The sequence below is a fragment of the Pipistrellus kuhlii genome, unplaced genomic scaffold (assembly GCF_014108245.1).
Source record: "Pipistrellus kuhlii isolate mPipKuh1 unplaced genomic scaffold, mPipKuh1.p scaffold_m20_p_10, whole genome shotgun sequence".
Taxonomy (NCBI): Eukaryota; Metazoa; Chordata; class Mammalia; order Chiroptera; family Vespertilionidae; genus Pipistrellus; species Pipistrellus kuhlii.
The window spans coordinates 29,651,041-29,673,092 of NW_023425405.1; the positions used below are offsets into that span (position 1 = coordinate 29,651,041).

The 22,052-nt window shown below is 37.6% G+C and overlaps 1 protein-coding gene across 6 annotated transcripts in view; it reads right to left on the reverse strand.

The window, feature by feature from the left end:
- Nucleotides 1–22,052, reverse strand: part of BZW2 (basic leucine zipper and W2 domains 2) — a 50,626-nt gene that overhangs the window by 25,917 nt on the left and 2,657 nt on the right. For 5 of the 6 annotated variants that reach the window (XR_006740940.1, XR_006740939.1, XM_036429270.2 and 2 more), the window contains 2 exons: nucleotides 8,484–8,548; nucleotides 3,510–3,686 (listed from right to left, as the gene is read on the reverse strand). Coding sequence is in view for 4 of the 6 variants with exons in the window: in XM_036429270.2 (XP_036285163.1) it covers nucleotides 3,510–3,686; nucleotides 8,484–8,541 (235 nt within the window). In the remaining 2 variants the exon portion in view is untranslated. Of the gene's footprint in view, nucleotides 1–3,509; nucleotides 3,687–8,483; nucleotides 8,549–9,094; nucleotides 9,114–22,052 lie in introns of those variants that run through there. The other variant, XM_045578172.1, reaches the window with a different exon arrangement.

A 22,052-nucleotide genomic window follows, 5' to 3' on the forward strand; every position in this document is an offset into this window, starting at 1 on the left:
TTGGGCAGTGCATAGTCTGACTGCATACCGTTTGTGTTTGGTCACTGTAGCTGCATTGGCTAGGAAAAAGTGTGCTTTCTTTTCTCTCATCTTCTTTTTCCCACGGCTGATATGGTATCATAAAATAAATGGACTGGAACAGAAGAATGCCATTTTTCTACGACTCAACTTTCCACAGTCCAAGTCTCCTCCTGTAAGTTTTAATGGTGGCCATTAAAACATGGGTTGATTAGAAGACCATAAGGGGAACAGCAGGTATTTCTGTTTCCTGATTCTAACCTCACTTTAATTAGAGTAGAATGTTTGAGTAAGCCAAGTTAGATTTCTATCTTTTATACACTCAACAAATATTTATAGGTTATGTACTTGTACTGCCACTTTGTTTAAGTGTATAAATGCCTTGATTTAATTTGTGACTTTAAATCTTTGGATGAAAAGGTCTACACATAGCCAAAGCCAACTTTTTCTTGACCTCAGCATATGGTTTTATAAGTAAATTAGTTTTTAGAAAAGTCAGCTCCTTCCAGAGTCTATTTTCATTCAAATAATTATGCGTAAGATTTAATTAGCTCTCTGTAATGAATTCAACCACCTGGACCAACATTTTATTAAGATGATAATCTCCTAACAATCCTGCACTAATAATTCCAACCTGGTGGAAGTTACATAACTGGGACGCCTGATTTTGAAACTACAGTCTATTTTTTTTTAAGTGGCAATTTTTAAAAATTGCATTCTTTTACAAAACATTTGTTACACGTTAATATTGCAACATTAAATTTTATTTTCCCTGATATTGGGACCAAGTATTAATTGCTATTTTCTAAAAATTCTGGTAAGCTTGCTGTTTTTCTCAAAGTAGAAGTAAAACCAGTGAACTATTTCTTGTATCTATTATTCAAAGCGTAGAACTGAAATACCAAGGAAATGTTGCTTAAAGAACAATGGGAGAAGGTAAATATTTTTGTGGGTGGGAAGAAAATTCTCAGATAGTTGATAAGTAAACCATGTTGTTTATATAAAAAGAATGCACCTGACTGGCTTCAGTCATTACATCATAGGTCTGGCCTCATTGGACATCCAGTCATGTATTGCCTGTGCTCATGGTTGTACCAAACATTGTGTTCTACCCTCCTCTGGGATGTATGGATGAGGCATGAAGGAGTGAACCCTGGCCTGCAGATGTAAATGTGCTGATTATGATTATACAGATGGTAAATGGAGCACTGAGATAATCAATGCAAAGCACACAGATAATTTAATACATATGTGGGATGAGTAAGTATAGAAATGCAGGAGTCACGTAAGAAGTGACATCCAGATGTTGGAGAAAGTCTAAATGGTTCATGTAAGAGAAACATATAAAACATTTCAAGCACATCAGAAGGGTCAACGGTGCTGCCAGGAGGCAGAGGGTGGAAAAGGGTCCACATCATTGACTAACGAAGTCACTTTGGCAAGAACCAAGTTTTGCTGAAGACTATTTTAGCATGGTACTTACCAGTGTGTCCATAAAAGTATATCACAATGAATGAAACACATACACACAACAAAATCACATCAGAAAATGTTCAGCTTCATAATTAATTTAAAAGTTTTAAATAAAAATATGTATCACTTATCTGACAAAAAACTAAGAATCTGACAAAATTGAGAGTACCTAACATTGCTAAAAGTGTAGGTAAATAGGAACAAGATTTTTTTTTTATAGATTTGTTGTTCTACCTATTGATGCATTCATTGGTTGATTCTTGTAGGTGCCCTGATGAGGGATTGAAATTGCAACCTTGGCACATCAAGATAATGCTCCAACCAACTGAGCTACCTGGCCAGGGCCAGGAACATATGATTTTTGATAAAATGTTGACATTCCTTTTTTTGGGCTGATTTTCTCTCTTTCAGAGAGACTGATAAAACATAAACAGACATAGATATTTCCATCCATCAATTCATTAATCCTTTGCTGAATACATAAAAATATAACTAAATAAAAGCACAAATATGTCTACACAAATACTGATTACATTGTTGTTTATAATAATGAAAACTGGAAAGGAGTTAAATATTCTTAAAAATCTGTATGGTTTTATTTTATTTTTAAAAAAATATTTTACTGATTTTTTACAGAGAGGAAGGGAGAGGAATAGAGAGTTAGAAACATCGATGAGAGAGAAACATTAATCAGCTGCCTCCTACACACCCCCCACTAGGGATGTGCCTGAAACCAAGGTACATGCCCTTGACTGGAATCGAACCCAGGACCCTTCAGTCCACAGACCGACGGTCTATCCACCGAGCCAAACTGGTTTCGGCAATCAGTATAGTTTTAATTCTCTTTAGAGTCATCCAAGGTACCACTCATGGACATAAAAGGCAATAACATATTGCAGAGTAAGTACAAAATAGCATACAGTGTATCATATTTGTATACTAATCCATTCTCGAAAGTATGTGTATTTAGGTAGAGAAGGGAATTAACCAAAATATCAAAAATTTCATGTCTGGGTTTGAACATATTACCAGCTTTTATGTGTGGACTTGAATTACCTCAAGTGATGATATGAGATAATTTATAAACAATAACAACAATAAAATTAATTTGTAGTAAAAGCCATCAGTACAGATAAAAAAAGGGGGGGCCTATAGTAAGTGGAGCCAAATACTGTAATAAATACAAGAGCTCAGAGGGAGAAATTAAAGGGTGGGTCTACTTCAGAATGGAGAAACACATATACCTGTTGTACAGTAGGCCGGCTCAAGCGGTGTTTCTCAATGAAAGGCACTACAGTGGGCTGGGCAGGGTAATTTCTCATTGTATTGACTGTCCTTCGCATAGTAAAGCAGGTAGCATAGATGACCTCCACTCCTAAGTCTACATAGCAACCAAATCACTTCCACACATCTGCAAATGTTCCCATGGCAGTTGAAAATCACTGGCCTAGGGAATTTGACCACTTTAGTGACTTATGGCTACTACAGAAACCAATGATCAAAACTACGTTCTTACTAAGAATAACTATGAAAGAAATAATGGGTGGTTATGTACCTAATAAACATTTAGATCAAGATACTATGTCACTAAAATGGTATTTTGCAGCCTTCTTCCCTGATGCCTCTGCTCTATTAGATAGAGGAAAAGTTGGCATGTAACGCGGGTTAAGTAAACATACTGGAATGATCCAGATGATATATACAAAGTTATACTATACTGCAGAAATTATTCTTCCTGTGCTAAATGCTCCAGGAACTTTTAAGGATTAGGAACACATGGGAAAGTTGGCTTCTATCTAAAGACATTTTTAATGTCAACAGAAAAACCTCAATTCCATGCCTTTTTTTAATTAGTAATTATTTCATAGCCACATTAATACTATTCCAAATTGTAATCTAGATAAAAATTGGTGAGTCTCCCACAAATGTAAACTTATAGAAATTCTACCTTATAAGGAACTATTTTAATAGAATTAAAAATAGATACACTACAAGAAGATGCTATCATGCAGGCTTACCAAGCATACTGCCAGCTACCAGGATATCGAAGAGTGTGTCTGCATAGCGACGATAATCTAGTCTTGAGCCTGTAGAGTCCAGAAACTTGGCTACAGCTTCAAGGTCATCACCAGCTTCATTAAGCCCCTGGACAAGTGTATCCCTGAAGACCGTGGGTTCGAATTTCTCTTTTTCATCTAAAAAAAAAAATTATAAAATAGAGGCCCAGTGCACAAAATTTGTGCATGGGTAGGGTACCTAGACCTAGCTAGCAATCAGGGCCGATTAGGGCCAATCAGGGCCTTCTGTCTGCCAGCCAGGGCCTTCCTTCGTTCTGTGGCATTCCTTGGTGGTCAGCACATGTCATAGCAAGAGGTTGAACTGCCAGTCGGTTGAACTCCACAGGGGACAATTTGTATATTAGCCTTTTATTATATAGGATTCCTTTATTTACACATTACATTCCCAAATGCAATCACAATATATTTGGTATTATAATTATTTAAAAGTTTAAGTGCAATTAAGTTTTGTGTGTGTGTGTGTTTTTTTTTAACTAGATTCCACATTCTAAACATTAGTTTGAACATTTATCAAGAAATGTATTTCTGTTTAAAGAGGGCACAAAAATTTGTTAACTCTAATACATAAAAAAATGATTAATCATTTGTGTCATTTATAGAATGGGCCACTGTAATTCACTAACCCTAACTATCTGATTAAAGAAAAAAAAAAAAAAAGAGTATAACATTTAAAACTTAAAATTTTGTTTCATCTGAGACAGGGAAAAAAAAAAAATCCAGTGAAAAGCACCTAAAAATAAAGAAGACTGTATATAAAAAAATAAGATAAAGAACTCCAGGAGAGCGTTTTTCAATATAATAATATAAAGTGCCTTCAATACAATAATGTTACAATTCCTACTGTTTGTAGTAAGAGATTTGCTGGTTTCATAAGGGGTTAACACCATAGCCTCAGAACCAGAGAAGAATGGCATTCCCTGTACCAGTCAGCTTCAAACAGCATATCATAAAGCCAGATGTAAATGAACTTGAATAATATCCCTCATGAACAAGAGACAGAGGTCCTTTTGATGCTATAAGCAAAACATTATGCAGCTAAGAACATGCAAATATTGACCACAGGGGGGAAAAATATAATTTTTTTAGATGGGAAGGAAGAGAATGGGAACTCTAGAGGCAGATTATGAGTAGTGGGTGGATAACTGTCTGACTGAGCAGGAGGAATTCACGGGCAGGGAAAGGAAACTTGCAGCCCTTACTCAGGTTCCAGCTAAAGGGTAATTTTCCTCTCCCCGTGGAGAAAAGGTCCCTTTCCCAGAATATGAGAACATGCGCAGTAAAGACCACAAGAAATAAAAAAGCCCAAAGACCATGGGTTGTTTATTATGACTAGCTTCCAAAATCAATTGAAGCCATCCCTACTATGACACCACAACTTCCTGGGATGTTGACTCCGGTGGCAGAATAGGCTTTGATGATCAAAAATTGGAAATTGAAGGCATTGGAAAATATAAGTTGGTCAATAAGGTAAAACATAGACGATGCTACAAATTCATGCTGAGGACTTGGTTTTAAATCTAAGAGACAACTGAAAAGCTTTTTGTAAGAAGCTTTCATCCTCCAGTTATATTTTCCAAAAGATTTGCCAAGGAAGAGGAAAAGCAAAAGGAAGAAGACAGCCAGAGATTCTCAACAGCAAGCAATTAGGTCAAAATGATCACTTACAGCTTGGGAATCTTGAAAAGTCATGAGGAATGATGGGATTAATAATTCTTTTGCAGACTGGAAAACAAATTCCCACCTGCTAAGCTAAGTGTCCATGTAGAGGAATACAAACATCTTATACAGGAGCATGGCAAGAACATGGATGGAAGTTTGAGGAAACAAGGCATTTTACCAAAAGGTTCTTTTTCATCTGAGATAATAGTATATGTAATTTCATATTTAATTTGAGGACCGGCTTAAAAAATCCAAACAAAAATATGCCATTGCTTCCTGAGTTTCCATTTGGCAGGTCAAAACTCCCTCCAAGTGGGAACATATAATTAGGGCCTCAATTTATACTATGTTGGTGAATCACAAGTGAGACACGGAGGAGTTAGTCAGAATAACCCCTAAACTGACATGGAGAAATGAGCCTATTTCTGACTCGTTTATGCCTGTAAGACTCAAATATGCCTGTAAGTTATCTAGATGCATTGCTTTCTCTGGGAATTATAGTAACTGGTTAACACAGCATTTTCCCAGCCTGTTGATCATTAAGTGATAAACAACATAACCTGCATTCCTCCCTGAAAGTCACTGAGATATATAGTAAGCGAATTAACTATCAGGAATTTCTAACCATACACAGACACATATATTTGCACATTTAAAGCTTTCCTTGATTAGTTGCTACCACTACTTATTGTAAAAAGCTGAGTAATCTAAAACCACTAGGACAGGTGTAAAGTCTCAGGGAGAAACCCAAGACTGTGGTCACTCCAGATGTCTGCAACTGGGTCATTTATTCCCTCTCCTATTTTCATCCAATCTCTCTACAAAATTTTCAGGGAGGTCAACTCAGTCATTAAATAATTCATTTAGCTAAGCATCACCGTGGTTCAGGGGAGAAACATTCATCTTTTTAGATTCCCACAAACCACAATGGAAAACGTAACTCCTTTGAAGAAAATATACTAAGTAAGTTCTGCATATTTTATAAAGGAAAAGACAGTCTGAAAGGAGTTCTATATGATGTGTCCTGCCATGATACTGGATTTCTATGTTCAGTAAAAAGAAATACATTTTGTTTTGTACCAACTTATACATGGAAGAGCATTAGCCAAATTGCCAGGAAATAATTTCAAATGGAAGACAGATTTTCAGAAGACAGCCTATCAAAATGACCTTGAAACAGCCTCGGTAGATTTTTCCTCAGCTTAACAAAACTGCCAACCATTTATCTGCAGTTGGCCCTGTCATAATAGCAAGAGAAAAGCCAGAGCACTATAAATCGTCAGGAGGCAATTCACTATTCCAAAGAATATAAAATGAGGTTGACTATTTTTCTCCTGTCAGCAGACTGGCACGAAATAGCTCAAGTGCTGCTTAAATCTCCCTCAGACTTGAGCCTATAAAACCAGATCAACTGAGCAACGATATGCAATAGGCTGCGGGCTCTGAGTGCTCCCCAGCAATAAGACTCAGGCACGATCTCGCCCACCGAATGAATCAGAGGCAAACCAGCTAGGATGAGAGGACCTTTCCGGATCAAAAGACTGCAAGACAAGCTTGCTTGTGGAATCATGTCTGCTGTTGTGCAACACATTCTTGGGCCGGCTCCTGGCTTTGGGGCTGTTACCGTGTGTGAATCGGCGTCACTAGTAAAGCTGCTAGAGCTGGAGATCCAGTCTGAGATTAACACAGTTCCTCAGTGGGCAGGACACGGCAAACCTTTCTGCGCCTCACAGTCGGGCATAGATGAAATATTACAACCTTACCAGGCCCAAAAACACCTAAACTGTAATTAGGTTTCTGGACTACATTGTTCCTTAATTATGAAGCCCTTTGGAAATCAACTGTGATGATTTTTTTTATAGTCTCCCCCGCCCAAGACTGCGTTAGACAATAAAACAACAAACGCATGCTGGTTGTAGCGCCTTGTATTGGTCCCAGTTTCCAGATTTTAATGGGGAGATCGCTTTGTTAGAGGACTAAGTAGAGGGCAGTGGCTTAGGCTGTGCTTTTACTTAGACAGTTTATGGGGATGAGCCCGGGACTAAAAAAACAGCAACAACACACATCGAAAGAAGGAGAGTGCAAACAGAAATACTGTACAAAATAACCAGTTGGTTACTTTCACATTGTTTAGTGGGAGCGTGAAGCTTTCCGGCAGCCAGCGTTTACAGTTCAATTCCGCCTTAGAGCTACCAAGTGACTCTTGGGAACTTTTTTCATCCAATTGACCAAGTGAACTGAGACTTCTTTTCTTTCTAAATGACTGGAGTTATGCTAACCCAGACACAGCACTGCAAGGGAACATCAGCAGCAGGTGCTGCCGAAACACCCCAACTGAACACGCCAAAGGCATACGCCATGGGTAATCCATCCAACAGTGTAGCACCTGACGACCGCTGAATGGCATGATGCTTCATCATCAGCCGTGAGGCCTTCGGGAAGATTTCAGCCATCGTTTTTCTTTATACATGACACTTCCTTAAACATTGTCAGTCACTCTCCTCAGGGTCAGTCAACACAATAACTTCATTTGTTTTGTATTTTAAAAAGTCTTCCCCATCATGTATTGGCTCAATTATTCTTAAGCCCAAGAGGATCTCTACATAACTATGCAAAACTGACTAAATATAAACCTTTAAAAATAATCTTTACACAGAAAGGATGTTAAGATGAACATGACATAAAAAGGAGCAGTGGCGCATGCAAGTAGTAATTTCATCAGTCATTCCTCAATACTCTTCCCACAAGAAAAGTCCCTTGAAAATATCCTGTGTTTTAAAGATATTTAGGGCAGTAAGTTTAATTTAACTCTCTAAATTCTGAAAAGGTTAAAAACTCTTTCCCTAGCTTACTTTTCTTTTAGTTGTAGTATCCTTGCTCTTTATACTTTTTGAAAAACAAAGAAGGCAAAAAACAAATACAAATGCTGATGTCAAAACACTAAAGTCAATCATCTTCAGTTGAGAGCGAGGCAACCTGATCAGATGTAATTATCCTCGTTTTGTAGATAACGATACAAAGCTCAGACAAGTTAGATGGCTTATCCAAAATCAAACACCTAAGGGACTGGCAATTCTGAGGCTGGATCTCAGACCTTCAGATTCTCCATCCAGAGTTCAAAAGACTGGAATTAGGGAGGTTAGCTGGAAACAAGGATATAATTCTAAATCTTCTCCACTTTTATATTTTGATTGGAACTTAAAACACACCTACATATAAACATGCCCCCCGCCCCAAACCCACAACACAACCTACCCCTTTTCCGAGTTTTGAACCGCTGGCCTGTTAGCACTGGCTTCTGATGCTTATTCATAAAATTTCTGGAAAAGAAAAGAAAGATTATGTAATTCAATTAAGCAGTTCATATAAAAATATATAGCTAATTAGCATAATCTCATCCATACTGAATATAATTTAACAAAATGAGATAACTTTAACTACTGAACTAGCAAGTTTTAAAGTTTAATAATACCTAGTGTTGACAAAAAGACATAAAGGAAACAACCTCAGGCATAAATTTTGGCATAAGAGAGAAACTCCATGCAATACTACTGGGAAACATTTGTTGAATACCTATAAACATTTCTATGTGCACAACCTGGGTTCCAGCAATTTCTCTACTAGGAATGTATACCCACACAAATATGTGAATATATTTTGTGAGCGTGTGTGTAGAAAGAATTCAGTTCAGCATTGTTAGAGGCATTAAAAAAATGGAAACCTAAATGCTCATAAATATGAGGCTGGTTAAACTAGTTTATAATAAGCCATCAAATGGAATTTCATGAAGTTTTACAAATGAAGGAATTAGGCCTGGTACCTCTCAGATTATGATTCCTACATCTACCTCTCGTCCCAGCACTCACTGTGCTCCAACCACACTGCCCTTTCTTCCGCCAATGTGCCAGAGGAGTCCCTCTCTTCTGGGAAGGATGCTATCCCCGTCAGTCCCCCTGGTCTTCTCTTTACACCCAATCAAAGGCCCCCTTTGCAGAGAAGCCCTGCCATTTGATCATGTCTGTGCCTCTGGTCTATTTCTCCCTTGAGGGTGTAGCCTCCATGCAGGGAGGGACTTCATAGTTTTTACTTTACAGTGTGTCTTTAGCACCTAAAATAACGCTGAGTAAACAGTAAGCATTTAATGAATAATGCTCAAATAAGCTCAAATAATTGTCAAATGAGCTGTGCCAAGACATTGCTAATGGAAAAAAACAAGTGGAATAAGAGTGTAAAACATATGTTTTTGGTTAAAATGGTGATATATATATTCCACTTTTCTATGCAAGCAAAACTTCAGAAAGATATAAAAAAAAAACTGCTAAAAAGTCTTATATTTGTTTACCTCATAGGTCAGTGATTTGGGTATTCTATATTCTCCAATTTGACTTAATAGACAACTAAAAAATATATTAGCTTTGAAAAAAGTAAAAAAAACAACAACAACCAAATAAGACATTTTATAAATTAAGAATAAGTTTGCTGGCATAAATATTACAATCTGAAAACATGTCTAGATCATCTAAATGATGAGAACTAAACAAATAAGATGTCAAGCAAATTATTTAATTATCTTTCAAAGTATTTAAAAATTGTGACTTGAAAATGTCCAGATTTTCTCCAATACTTACACCATTAAGTAATCATGAAAATTTGTAATATTCAAGTAAATTATTTATGTATGAAACTTTTAAAAAAAATTTCTTAAGCATGCAAAAATTATTACTCAATTTATTACAAAAACTTTTTTCACACCCACTAATGAGAAACTTTTATTTTCACATAAAAAGCAATCTGTTTATCACTAAAAACTTTTAATCATAACTTTAAAAATGAAACTAATTAGAAATAAGGTGACAAATGAAAACAGTAATATGGCTTAAATAAAGACGTTTTATATCAATCCTATAAAGTGAACTTAATCCATCATGCTTTGCAAAATAAAGACGACTAAGGCAGATTCCATGCCCTCAGAAAAGCAGAGCCTCCTCTGGAGATAAAATCTCAACGTTTACAATGCAATGAGATAGGTGGGAAAATAGTACAGTCCCAGAACAAGGGCCAAAAAAGTGACTGATTGTTGTATGGGTATGCGGCAGCAGCTACGTTTTAAATAGTTATAAATGTAACTGACGAAATCTCATTTTATTTGATAGATGTTGGAAATAGAGCTTCTAATGCATTATTTATACTCATTGCAAAACTCTTTCATTCAGAAATTTCCTTTGACATTTTCCATGGATTTACTCTGGATCAGCAAACACCTCATCGAAGAACAAGTAATGCATATAAACACATGTGTGTACACAGGCATGTGTATGTGCATGTATTCCACACCTCCCCTCAAACAACACATTTTTATATAAAATGTCTTCTGTATTAGTAAAGAAAAATATCTGTTACAGACCTGGGGTCTCACACCAGAGATGCAAAAACAAAAATAGGAAAAAAAAAGAAAAGAAAAAAAAAGAACAACTAGCCTGAAACTCCTCCAGTAGGTAAACATGCAAGGAAGGACTTATACTTTGCCAATGATGTTTATATTTTGGAATAAAAAAATATTCTAAAAGTGTGAGCCCTTTCTAAAAGATCTTTTTTAGGATCCAGAAATATAAACAATTGGGAACCCCAATTAACTCTACTTTTGTACTTTGTTTCTAGTTTGCTGACAATGGAGAATTACCATTACACACAGCCTACCCATGAGGGAATTACTCCATTTAAAAAATTGTTAGCTCCGTTTATGCTCTCTTCAATTCTAAACACAAACCTTTGTTTCTTCGTAGCCTAATTATATGGCACTGTCTCAAACCCTCAATATAGTCTATGTGGAAAATAACACAATAACTTGTAAACATAAAAGAGATGGAAAGTTTTTGATGTACACACCAAAAATTAAAACAAACAACACAGGGACTCACCTACTGGTATTGAAAGACTAAATGAAGATACTCTGTTCACCAAAAGTCTCTATCGTTGAGCTGTTACTATTTGGAGCAGAGGCTTGCTTTCCCTCTAAATTTAGCTCTCCCTGCCACATTATAATCTGCTCTAGTGAAGGTCAGCCTTTATAAGGCACTCACCGGAGAGAAGCCCTGGCCGCAGAGGCAAGGGCACTGTGATTAAGAAGCTGCTGGCTTTCACCTGGGAAAGCAACAAAGAAAGAGTCGCAAAGCCAGTCCTATCAGGCCAATGTCAAAAGCTTACTTCCATTAGATTGCATTATAATTTACAACTTAAAATCAACTAACTAAAAATACACTTAAAAAAAATCAGCGTTTAACAATCTTCAAAGACAAATTTGTCTTGGGTACAATTTATACATCATGATTTGGCCTCCATTAAAAAAAACAAAACAAAAAAAAACAACTATCAGCCCAAGACACAGACAAAATAAGCTCATGTCTCATCAAAATGGTATAAAAACTCCATGGTATAAAACATTATTTTTTAAAATGATATGTAAAGATGTTAAAAACAAAACAAATTTAAATATTTTACTTGTTATCTAAGAGACTAAATTTCTTAGATACTCCACAAAATAAAAGACCATAAAAATACTAAATGAGCCAATCAATCAAAAATTAGAAAGTTACTCTGTTAATGAAATAAACATTTCTGAATAAATTCCTATGTGAGTCCAAATTGAAAGCCTTAATTGAAAGGTGTTTAGGTCTAACAGATAAACGCTCCCCCTCCCCCTACCTCACTCTGCTTTCTCTGCCTGTCCTCATTCCTTTGTAGATTCCATCACACACTCCCAGCCAGACTGTGGCTTAGCAGCGCCAATGGGCCAGCAGCACTGATGGGTCTCGGGGCAACTGTGGACTCATTCTGCTCGTTGTCCAGCCCACCCTGAGTTGACTGACTGTTTGCATGTTGTCTTGCCTGATAGTCTTTCATCCTTTCATTTTTGGAAAGAATCTGATCTCCCAGAGAGGAACACACATTCTGGTTACCCCTACAAAGGTACAACTGTTCTCTGCTAGGAATCCAGAGGTTTGGCCAGATAACTCTATTCTTGATGTTCTGACCCAGCTCATCTTTGAATTTTGATAACTCCTGCCTCATATAACCTATTACACTACGAACATCTGCTCACACATAACAACTATGCTATATGAACAACCTCAGCTTTATGAGCAGGTATACTTGTAAGTGCAGTCACAAAAAGAAAATATTTTAGGCTCTGTGAGTCATAGGGACTCTATTACAACTACTCAATTCTGCTGTTATAGCCTGAAAACCATAGACAACATGAAGACATTTGGCTGTATTTCAAGAAAATTTTATTTACAAAACAAGTGTAGGGGGTGGGGTTAGAGTGAGTCCTAGGTCATGGATTGCCAACACCATTCCAGAGCCACTGTGAGCAGCAGAACTGTCTGTGATGGTGGGAATGTTCTGCCTGCACTGTCTCCTTGTAGCTAGTAGACACGTGGCTAAGGAGCTCTTGAAATGTGAACAGGGTGGCTGAAAAACTAAATGCTTCATTACATTTAATTTGTGTTCAGTAAAATTAAAGTGGAAATTGCCAGTGTGGCTAGTGGTTATCATGTTAGGCAACCCAGTTCTGAAGTATCCTTATTGCCCAAAACTCATAACTTTGATTTAAAAAAAAAAGGATAAAAATACATTGAAACACATGAATTTTTAATTAATATTTTTTAATAAAGTAGCCCTGAGGAGCATTGTGCCCCAATTTCAAAATCACATGGCTACAGCAGCAAAAGAAAAGAAGGACCAAGCTTCAAAGGGAAACTCTCCACGTGGAGTCAATACTATTTAACACAATGGCAGGACAGCCCCAACCACAAAGGGTTATCCACCCCAAAGTTTCCACAGTTCCAAGGCTGACAACTCAACAGGAGACAGTGTTGAGCAAAACCAAAAATGGTGCTTGCTCTCAAGAGTTAAAAACCGCATGCACTGCTCTGAACATACCAGAGGCAGATATTTCCTTGACTGACTTTTTTCTGTTTGCCAAACACTGACGTCAATGTTAAAGAACACAGATTTATCACTGAGTAGCTTGTCACAGCTAAAATCAAAAGTATATTTAGAATACAGAAAAAAGTACTTCCCACAGTCTTTGATACTAATTTATGTCCTTCCGTGAGATTTTAGATCCTCTGATGTTTAGGTGGAAGGTGGAAGAGGCAACAATCTGGGATTTAAAGAGGGAGGTAGAAAAAAGGAAACTGAACACCAGCATGTTTATTTTAAAATTCATATGTCCCAATGCATCTTTAGGAAAACAAGAAACCTTTTTTGGAGAGGGAAATGTCCTTGAAATTTATTAATCATATTACAGTCGTAAGCTTATAAAAAAAAGATGGTCTCTCTGTATTATTTTAATTGGCTCATTTAAACTATAAGTACCAATAGGCTGTTGGCAAAAAAAAACCCACAAAAAAACAAAACAACAACCCAACAACACAAACAAACAAAAAAACTAAAATAGTACAAAAGAGTATGAAGTAACAAATAAAGTCCACCTCCCATCCTTTCACTCCTAATCTCATGTTCATGGAGTGAGTCACGCTCCTTGGAAGTAATAATATGTTTAACTTTAACACTGTCTTATGTTTCCTTTAAGAACATGGTTATGCATAAATGACAATAAGAATGTGTGTAAATGTACATAAAACAAAGCGCATACTTATATCGGCCATACAATAAGTACCAACCCCATGCTATCAAGCAGTCCATAAATTCGTCAATTGTAACAAATGTACCACTCTGGTAGGGGATGTTGATGGCGGGGTAAGTTTTGTTTACATGGGGCCAGAGGAAATAGGGGAAGTCTCTGTATCTTCCTCTTAATTTTGCTGTGAATCTAAAACAGTACTAAAAAAAAATAGTCTTGCTTAAGCAGGTCAATTTATTAAGGCTAATTTTGTGTCAGACACAAAACTGATGGGGGTGTCCATGATTACTCATTCAAATGGGAAGTTAGTAGATAAGTTATATTAAGAATGATGGAAGTGCATTCCTCTCTTCTTAGCATTTTAGTCAAGCAGGAGAGGAAAACAGAATCTTGGGGGGTGGGGATGGGAAATAACACCCTAGACTAGTAACTGGTGAAATAATTTAATTTGCTTTGGAGCAACTATAAAACATGGCAATAGACCTTCGGGATGCTCAAAGGTGGTGGTAGGCAGGCGTCCAAACATCTCCTCACTTACGAGTCCTCTGAATCCAGCCTCTTTTCCCATCTTCCCAGGAGGGGACCTGCTGAAGCCTGTCTAAGTTTTAGTTGAGGGATGTACACATCAAAAACTTCCTTACACAAGCCTCTTCACAAGGAGGACGTGAACTGGATAGAAGTATGACACCCCAGCCTAGAACTCAATGGCACACAGCACACTGCTGGCATAGGGCTGTATTCCCTCACACAATTTTATAGGAATGGACAGCACACACTTAAATTAAAAGAGAAAACAAAACAAAACAAAACAAAACTCCCCAAACAGAAAGGCACTACAAACTCTCTCACGTATACGTTTGGAAATAAATTCAAACATACAGAGAATTAGTCATTTGTGTTCATTTACCAAGCTTACATCTGGTGCTAGTCAACAGGGATGCAGCAGCGACCAATCAGACAAGGTGCATGGTGCTCACTTTCTAGCAGGTGGAGGCTTGATCCAAGGACTCTACACAAAGAATCTGGCAGTGTGAGCTAACAAGAATCAGAAAGTCTCCAGTATGATCAAGTACATCACGCCATGTCTTGAGGTGCAGTTGTTTATGTTTTCCATGACTGAAAACCACGGACCTAAACCCTGACCCTCATCCCACACTCCAGTAAGGCTCTGAGATGTCACGCCACTAGCTTGTGGCCATGCACTGCATGCCAATGTTGGTGGCACAGCAGAGATCACAGCCGAGAAAGCCCCCTCCTCCTCACGTGCCCAGGGACCTGGCAGAGTCAGGGCCAGATTCCGATCACCCCACCCTCCACTCAGAGCACTTCCCCCAAAGCCGCCCAGTGTTGTTGCAGTGTCTTAGGTAATTATTTACATGATTCTCCAAGGCAGCTTTTTCATTAGCTCCTAGATTTTATGGTGTACAGTTAGAGAAAAGCACAGATGTTAATTTTAAAGTCTATCCAGCACCTGGATAAACTGGGTCAGCGTGCATTAAAAAATTAAAAAAAAAAAAGTCTTTAATGAAGTATTGAACAAAACCCTGCCCCCTACGGGCATGTAAATAGTAGGAAATTTGTGGCACCACGGCTTCTAGTACTACGGGAGCCAGTGATCACATTGCTTCCTCCCACAGCCCGGCTTGAACAAAAACACAATCTTCACACCCCTGAGCACCAGCGCTGCATCCCTTTCCTTTAGCCGGCAGCTTCCTCTGCACCATCACCTCGGGGTTCTCCTTCCTGTTTATAATATCCTCATTCTATTACCATGTGTACTGAGAAAAACATATGTCAGGTTTCTTTCCCCCCTTAGAAATAATCACAAATCCAGGAAGCCATCGAGGTTAGTGTGGAAAGTATTGAAGTCCTTTGTGTGAATACACAAAAGGTGGGTGAGAGGATATCATAAAACGGCACAACCCACAGTGGCTCATGACACGGTCTCTGTAGCGCAGTTAGTATTCCTCACGGCTATCACCTCTGCCCAGGGGTTTTCTTGGTATTTAGTAACAAGTCCTCCAAAATAACAGTACACTTAACAATTGTTGTTTAAGCCTTCATCCAACGGAAAAATAAGTTGACATATGAAAAGACATAATTCTACGTCGTTCACAGACTTAATTATTGTTTTCCTACTGAAATATTATTTCCATAAGAGAATTAAAGATAGCCAGAGGATTAGTCATTAATATTAGTGCAGGTGTATTATTCTTCCTTATATGGAACCATTACATGTTTCCTTTCTTTTTTGACACAAATAAAAAAAGATACACCTGATATAAAAAAATCAAGAAAGAATAATGGGAGCACTGTCTTCTTGGCATTTGCCAAAAGAATGGTTCATTCAGTGAGTTACCTAAACCTTTATTTTCAAAGTTAGATTCTTAACAAATGTGACTATCAGAACATTTTTTGGCGTTCTTCACTTAACACATGCCAAACTTAGAACAGGCAAAATCACCACTTGGCATTGCACTGCCCAAAAGATACCTGTTAAAGAGACCCTTGGCCCTCAATATAGACACTGGAGTGAGCTAACAATGAAAACTATTGTGTAGACGCCGCTAATTTTGGTAGATTTCATATTTTAAAAAGTTAGAAATTCTTCAAAATCATCATGTGTTTTTCTCCCTAGTACAGTGTTTCCCTGAAAATAACACATCCTCCGAAAATAAGACCTACTTGCAGGTTTCCTTCTGAGTGAAATATAAGGCATCCCCCGAAAATAAGGCCCCCCTAGGCTAAACATGAGAGATTTGGTCCACTGATTCTGAAAGAAATGGAGTCACAAGAAATTCACCAGGAAATTCAGGAATTGGATTGTTATGATGATGTTCCAGAAGATGATGACATGATTGTCACTGAATAAATGAGTAATTTCTTGATACTGTAGGATTCACAGTTTGTCTGGTTTATGTTGACAACTACCGTACTACCGTATCGTATACAGGTAATGAATTGCCTTTATTTTCATTTAACAATAAATATGTACCATATTCTTCTTCATGGAAAAATAAGACCCTGAAAATAAGACCTAGCGCATCTTTGGAAGCAAAAATTAATATAAGTCACTGTCTTATTTTCGGGGAAACAGGGTAGGTACAAAGAACAAATGCTGTGATACCTCCTAATGATAACCAAATTCTGCGTCAAAATGATTCACATTAATCCGATTATCAAAACCCTAAATTGTATCTCTCAGGTTTAACTGCTTCAGCAATGTCTTTATTACACTCACCACAAAAGTAGAAGGGGAAAAAAGGAAGTCCAATTGGATAAAAATCAAATTAAGAAAATAATGAGTCCAGAAATTCCTTTAAGATGTAGTAGATCAGGTTCCATGTCTGAATATTTACTCAAGACATTTCACTTGCAAAATAAACATCACGAAGAATTTCCTCCTCATTTTCTTTTCTAGCTGTTTTGGCTGTTTATATAGCAGCTATTTTTGGATAATTTCAAATCATTTTCTACAAAATATTCTAGTAAGTATATGTTTTTCTCTTCCATTGTTTCTTTTTATGTCCATTACCAACTTTCCTACTTCCATCAATTCTGAAGATACCAGTTTGTAATATCCAATTTAGCCATAAGCTTGTAATGTCACATTTTATATATTACTTGAGAACAAGAACATATTATCACAGTTTTCTTTAAAATATACTTTAGCACATTTATGATTTTTAAAGTTGATATATTAAGGAAAGCATACCTTTGAATGAAATCATTTCTACTTACAGTATGGTTGGCCATAAAATTACTTTTAAAATATTTATATTATTTAATAGTTTTTTTGGGGGGGGCGGTGTTCTCCCTTTATTTTATTATTATTATAGTTTTAAAAATTATTTTATTGTTTAAAGTATTACTGTTCTCCCTTCAATGCTCTCCATTTTCTGGCTTGCCTGTCCTAATTCACCAACCCTTCCAGATTCCCTTCAAAATCTCACTTTCTCCAGGAATCAGCCCTTTCACTGAGCTCTCCACCCTGGTGCCTGCAGTGCTTGGGTTGGGGACTGGAGAAGCTCTGTGGAGGAGGGGCCATTTGAGCTGAGAAGGATTTGAGTAAAATTTGATATGCAGAAATGGGTGGAGGAGGGCATTCCAGGAGCAACAAGCAGGGTGGGTGGGTAGAAGAGTAGCAACATTGTTGAAATTAGAGCTGAAAGATTGGCAGGAGCCAGACAGCACTTAAACATGCCAAGGTAAGCCCTTAAAGGTGCCTACACTCTGGGCTGACCTAACAGGGCAAAGCTGTAGGATGACTGCCTTAGTCCCTAGGGTTTCAGGGGCTGTCCTGTCTCCCAGAGGGTAGTCCAAGCCTCTCGAGAGGACAAAGACCAGTGAAATCCTTTGTGACTCACTGAATATAACAGAGGCATAAGTTTCTTACTAATGTAAAAAATAATGTCAATCCTGAGACATAATTACTAGAATTACCATATGTGCTCATGAGGTCTCTCTTTACTTTTTAAGATAAATTTTATCTTCCAAGATGTAGCAAGACATCTTATGGCAAATACTAATGTCTATTCAATTTTACTCTGAATTGATTTATCAGCTAGGCCCATAATTGTTATTCATATATTTTCCAACTGCAAAAACAGAATTGGCCCTAAAAATAACAATTCCTTTTTATATAACACTAGAGACCTGGTGCATGAAATATGTGCACAGATAGGGCCCCTAGGACTGTCTGGCGATCAGGGCTGATTGGAGCCTTTTTGGATGCCAGCCAGGGCCTCCCTTCATTCTGTGCCACCTCCTGTGGTCAGTGCATGTCATAGCGAGTGATTGAACTCCTGGTCTTCTGGTGGAACTCCCAAGGGAACACTTTGCATATTAGTCTTTTATATATAGAGATAGATTTATAGTCCACAGGATATCCTCAAGGATTCTCAAAGTCACTCTGTAAATTTGGTTAACCAAGTTTATTATATGTGAAGAAACTGAAAGCAAGAGAGATTGCCTTGGAAAATAATCTCACCCTGGAGGATGGAGCCTCGATCCTCCCAATTCCCTGGTGTGCTTGACTGCCTCCCAGGGACCATCCATAACTATTTCCCACTTGGTCAAAAGAGGCTACTTAAAGGGACTGCTTTACTTTACCAAGCAACACACCAGGGAGAGTTTTACTCAGAGGCTGACGAATGTAGGTTCTGGGGCTGCATTGTCTGCAGACTCTAACATAATCCCATCATAGATAACCAATTGACAAGAGCCAGAAACTCCAGTTTTCTAGGGTAAACGTACTCATTGGGAAGTGAATGCTACCTTTTCCCTTCTGTTGCAGACACAGCTTTCTATTTTTAATTACTGGAACAGTTTTATTATACTCAGAGACAGGAGGCACCCGCCTAGAGTTCCAAATTCCACAGTGACATATCTAGTATGAACATGAGTCTAAACCGGATTCATACTAATGTGCACTTCAACCTCACCTGGCAGTGAGGCTGGATTGGCTGCACTGCCCTTAGACATCATGAAGACTTGGCTTGGAAGCTTAACTAAATAGTGTTTAAAAATCCTTGAAACAAAGCCTAGGAAGGCATGTTATAAACAATACACACATTTTACATGTTGGCATTTGGAAACATTGACATTCAGTAAGTCTGAAACCTAATAAAAGAAACTTAAATATCAAGAAGGGTATGCTGTAAAAATCCAGAAAGTGGGTGACAAAGTAAGCATTTAGTCAAGCAAACCCCAAGTAAGAATCTAACGGTCACTCTCTGTTGTGAATCTGGCCTTGATTTTCCTATATTAATATACTAATACTTACCCTAAGAATGCTGATATTGCTAACAAACATTGTGGTGCACCCTTTGTTTTTTTTGTTTTTGATTTTTGGAAATGCCTTCTGTTTATGAAACACAGAAGAAAATTAGTATCTCCACTTCATTCACATCTTGATTTTTCTCAGTTCAACGAAATATAATTGCATCCCTTGTTCAAACTTGTCTGAAAATTACTTTGGCAGTTTCCAAAAAAGATAAGCTGCCAGTAAGATATTTATCAGCCTGTAACCAAACACTGAGTAATGCCACAGACTTTTGTTTTGTGGAGAAGTTAAAATGTAATGTGAACAGTTTATAGAAATGCATTGTTCACAAGACAGTAGTCTCTGGTAGATTTAGGTGTAACTGTTTTCACATTTAAATGAATAATTGCATAAGCTAAACTCCAAGTACAGAGAAAGAGCATTTGCATTCAAATTACTTTCTTATGCTTTGTTAAAAAAACACACACACAAAAAAACACAACAACCATTTTTCAGAGGCTGTAATACTTCCAAATTTTACTTTAAAAACTTCATTATAGAAAATTTCAGCCATATCCAAAAGGAGAGAGCAATAGAATGAAGTCAATGTATTAATTGCCCAGCTTCCATTATAGTCAATGGCGTCTCATTTATACCCTTTCTCAGTCCCTGTCCCCAACTATCACAGAATTATATTGAAGCAAATCTCAGATGTCATATCATTTCCTCCTTAAATAATACAGTATGTATTTTAAGAGCTAGGGAATCTTTTAAAAATGTAACCATGATATTATTTTCACACCTAAAAGAAAGTAAAATTCTTTAATATCATCAAATAGCCAATCTACCCAAATCTAAGAAAGTCAAATGTCAAGGAAAAACTTTACTTCAAAAGACCTAATACCCAAAAATGAGCAAGTTATTCCCCTTCAAGAAAAAGGAAACAGCATTTTCTTTTAGCAGAGAGCTGGACGTCAGGGGCTGTAGGGGGGGAATCCAAGAATGGTATATACAATTTTCATATGCATATGAATTTTTTTTTCTTGGTTGATAGCATTCATCAGCATATCAAACAGCTTGAGACTGAAAACATTTAAAGAACTTCTGCCCTTGGTTATGATTGTGTGATTATGCCAAGCACTTCACTGTGCCTGTAAGAATTAAGTCATGTAGGGAAACAAATCCATCTAATAGTACTTTGAGATCAAACTGAATTCAACTCAGCACTTACTGAGCTTACAGTAGATGCAAGACAATGGGCTACATTCTTGATAAACACAGGTTAAGTGAGTTCTAGTGAATTCAGAGTCTAAAAGAGGGGATCCAACAGATGAATGTAACTACACTAGAATGCCATGGAAAAGGTGCCTGCTGTAGGTATATTCATGGGGATCCAAATGGAAAAGTAATGATGTTACTTGTAGGAGTTAACGGGGGTCATAACATAGAAGAGAGTTGAGTGGATGTCAAGAACTGCACCATCAACTCCTGTCTGAAGATCTTCCTCATGCCCTTAGCTGACAGACATGAATAAATGTGTTCTGTACCCTCCCTCACTGGGTAGGATGGGAGAGGTGATTATGAAACTGGGGAGAAGAGGTTACATGTAAGTGTAGTATTTAGAAATTGAACAATTCTTTAGATCTGGAGAGGAGAGGCTCTGTGAAGAGGGAAGGGAAGTTCATTCCAGGAAGAGAAAAGCAGGAACAAATGAGTGGAAATTACTGGCATGTTAGGGAACCAGCAGTGTGGTGACCTTCCAGCAGAGTGTGTGGGTGGGGCTGGCTGACTGGAAATGCCTGGTGGGACCAGAAGTGGGAGTCTTCCAGGCCAGAACTGAGCATATATTCTGTGCCCAGAGAAAAGCCAGCAACACGTTTTAACTGAACTAGTTCTATCTTTACAGAATATGTCTCACTCTTAGGCAGATGGATGCCCAAAGTGCATTGCACCGGTGGTGCCTTGAATTAGCTGGATGGGGAGAGGTGAGAGAGAAGCAGGCTATTCAGGAGTCAATTGCAGTAAACCAGGAGAGGTCCAGAGTGACAGTTGTAGAAAAAAGATAAGGGGACATTTCAGAAATTTTAGAAACCATTATTTTAAAAAAGTGAAAATAGAAACAGATGCAAGACCAAATAGAATTCAAAAAAATTCTATTACATAGTGTAGAACAGTGTTAGTATGGTCCCATTTCTGGAAAGAAAAAAAAAAAGCTATAAACATAAAATATCACAAGAAGTATATGAAAGAAATAGGTACCACTGGTTGTAGGGCATGGAAAAAGTATTAGGAGAGGTGGGAGAGAGACTTTTGTCTTTTTAGTAGACTGAGACACATGATTATCTATTGGCTAGTTGAAAGAATATATAATTTAGCCCCAGCTGGTTTGGCTTGGTGGATAGAGCATTGGCCT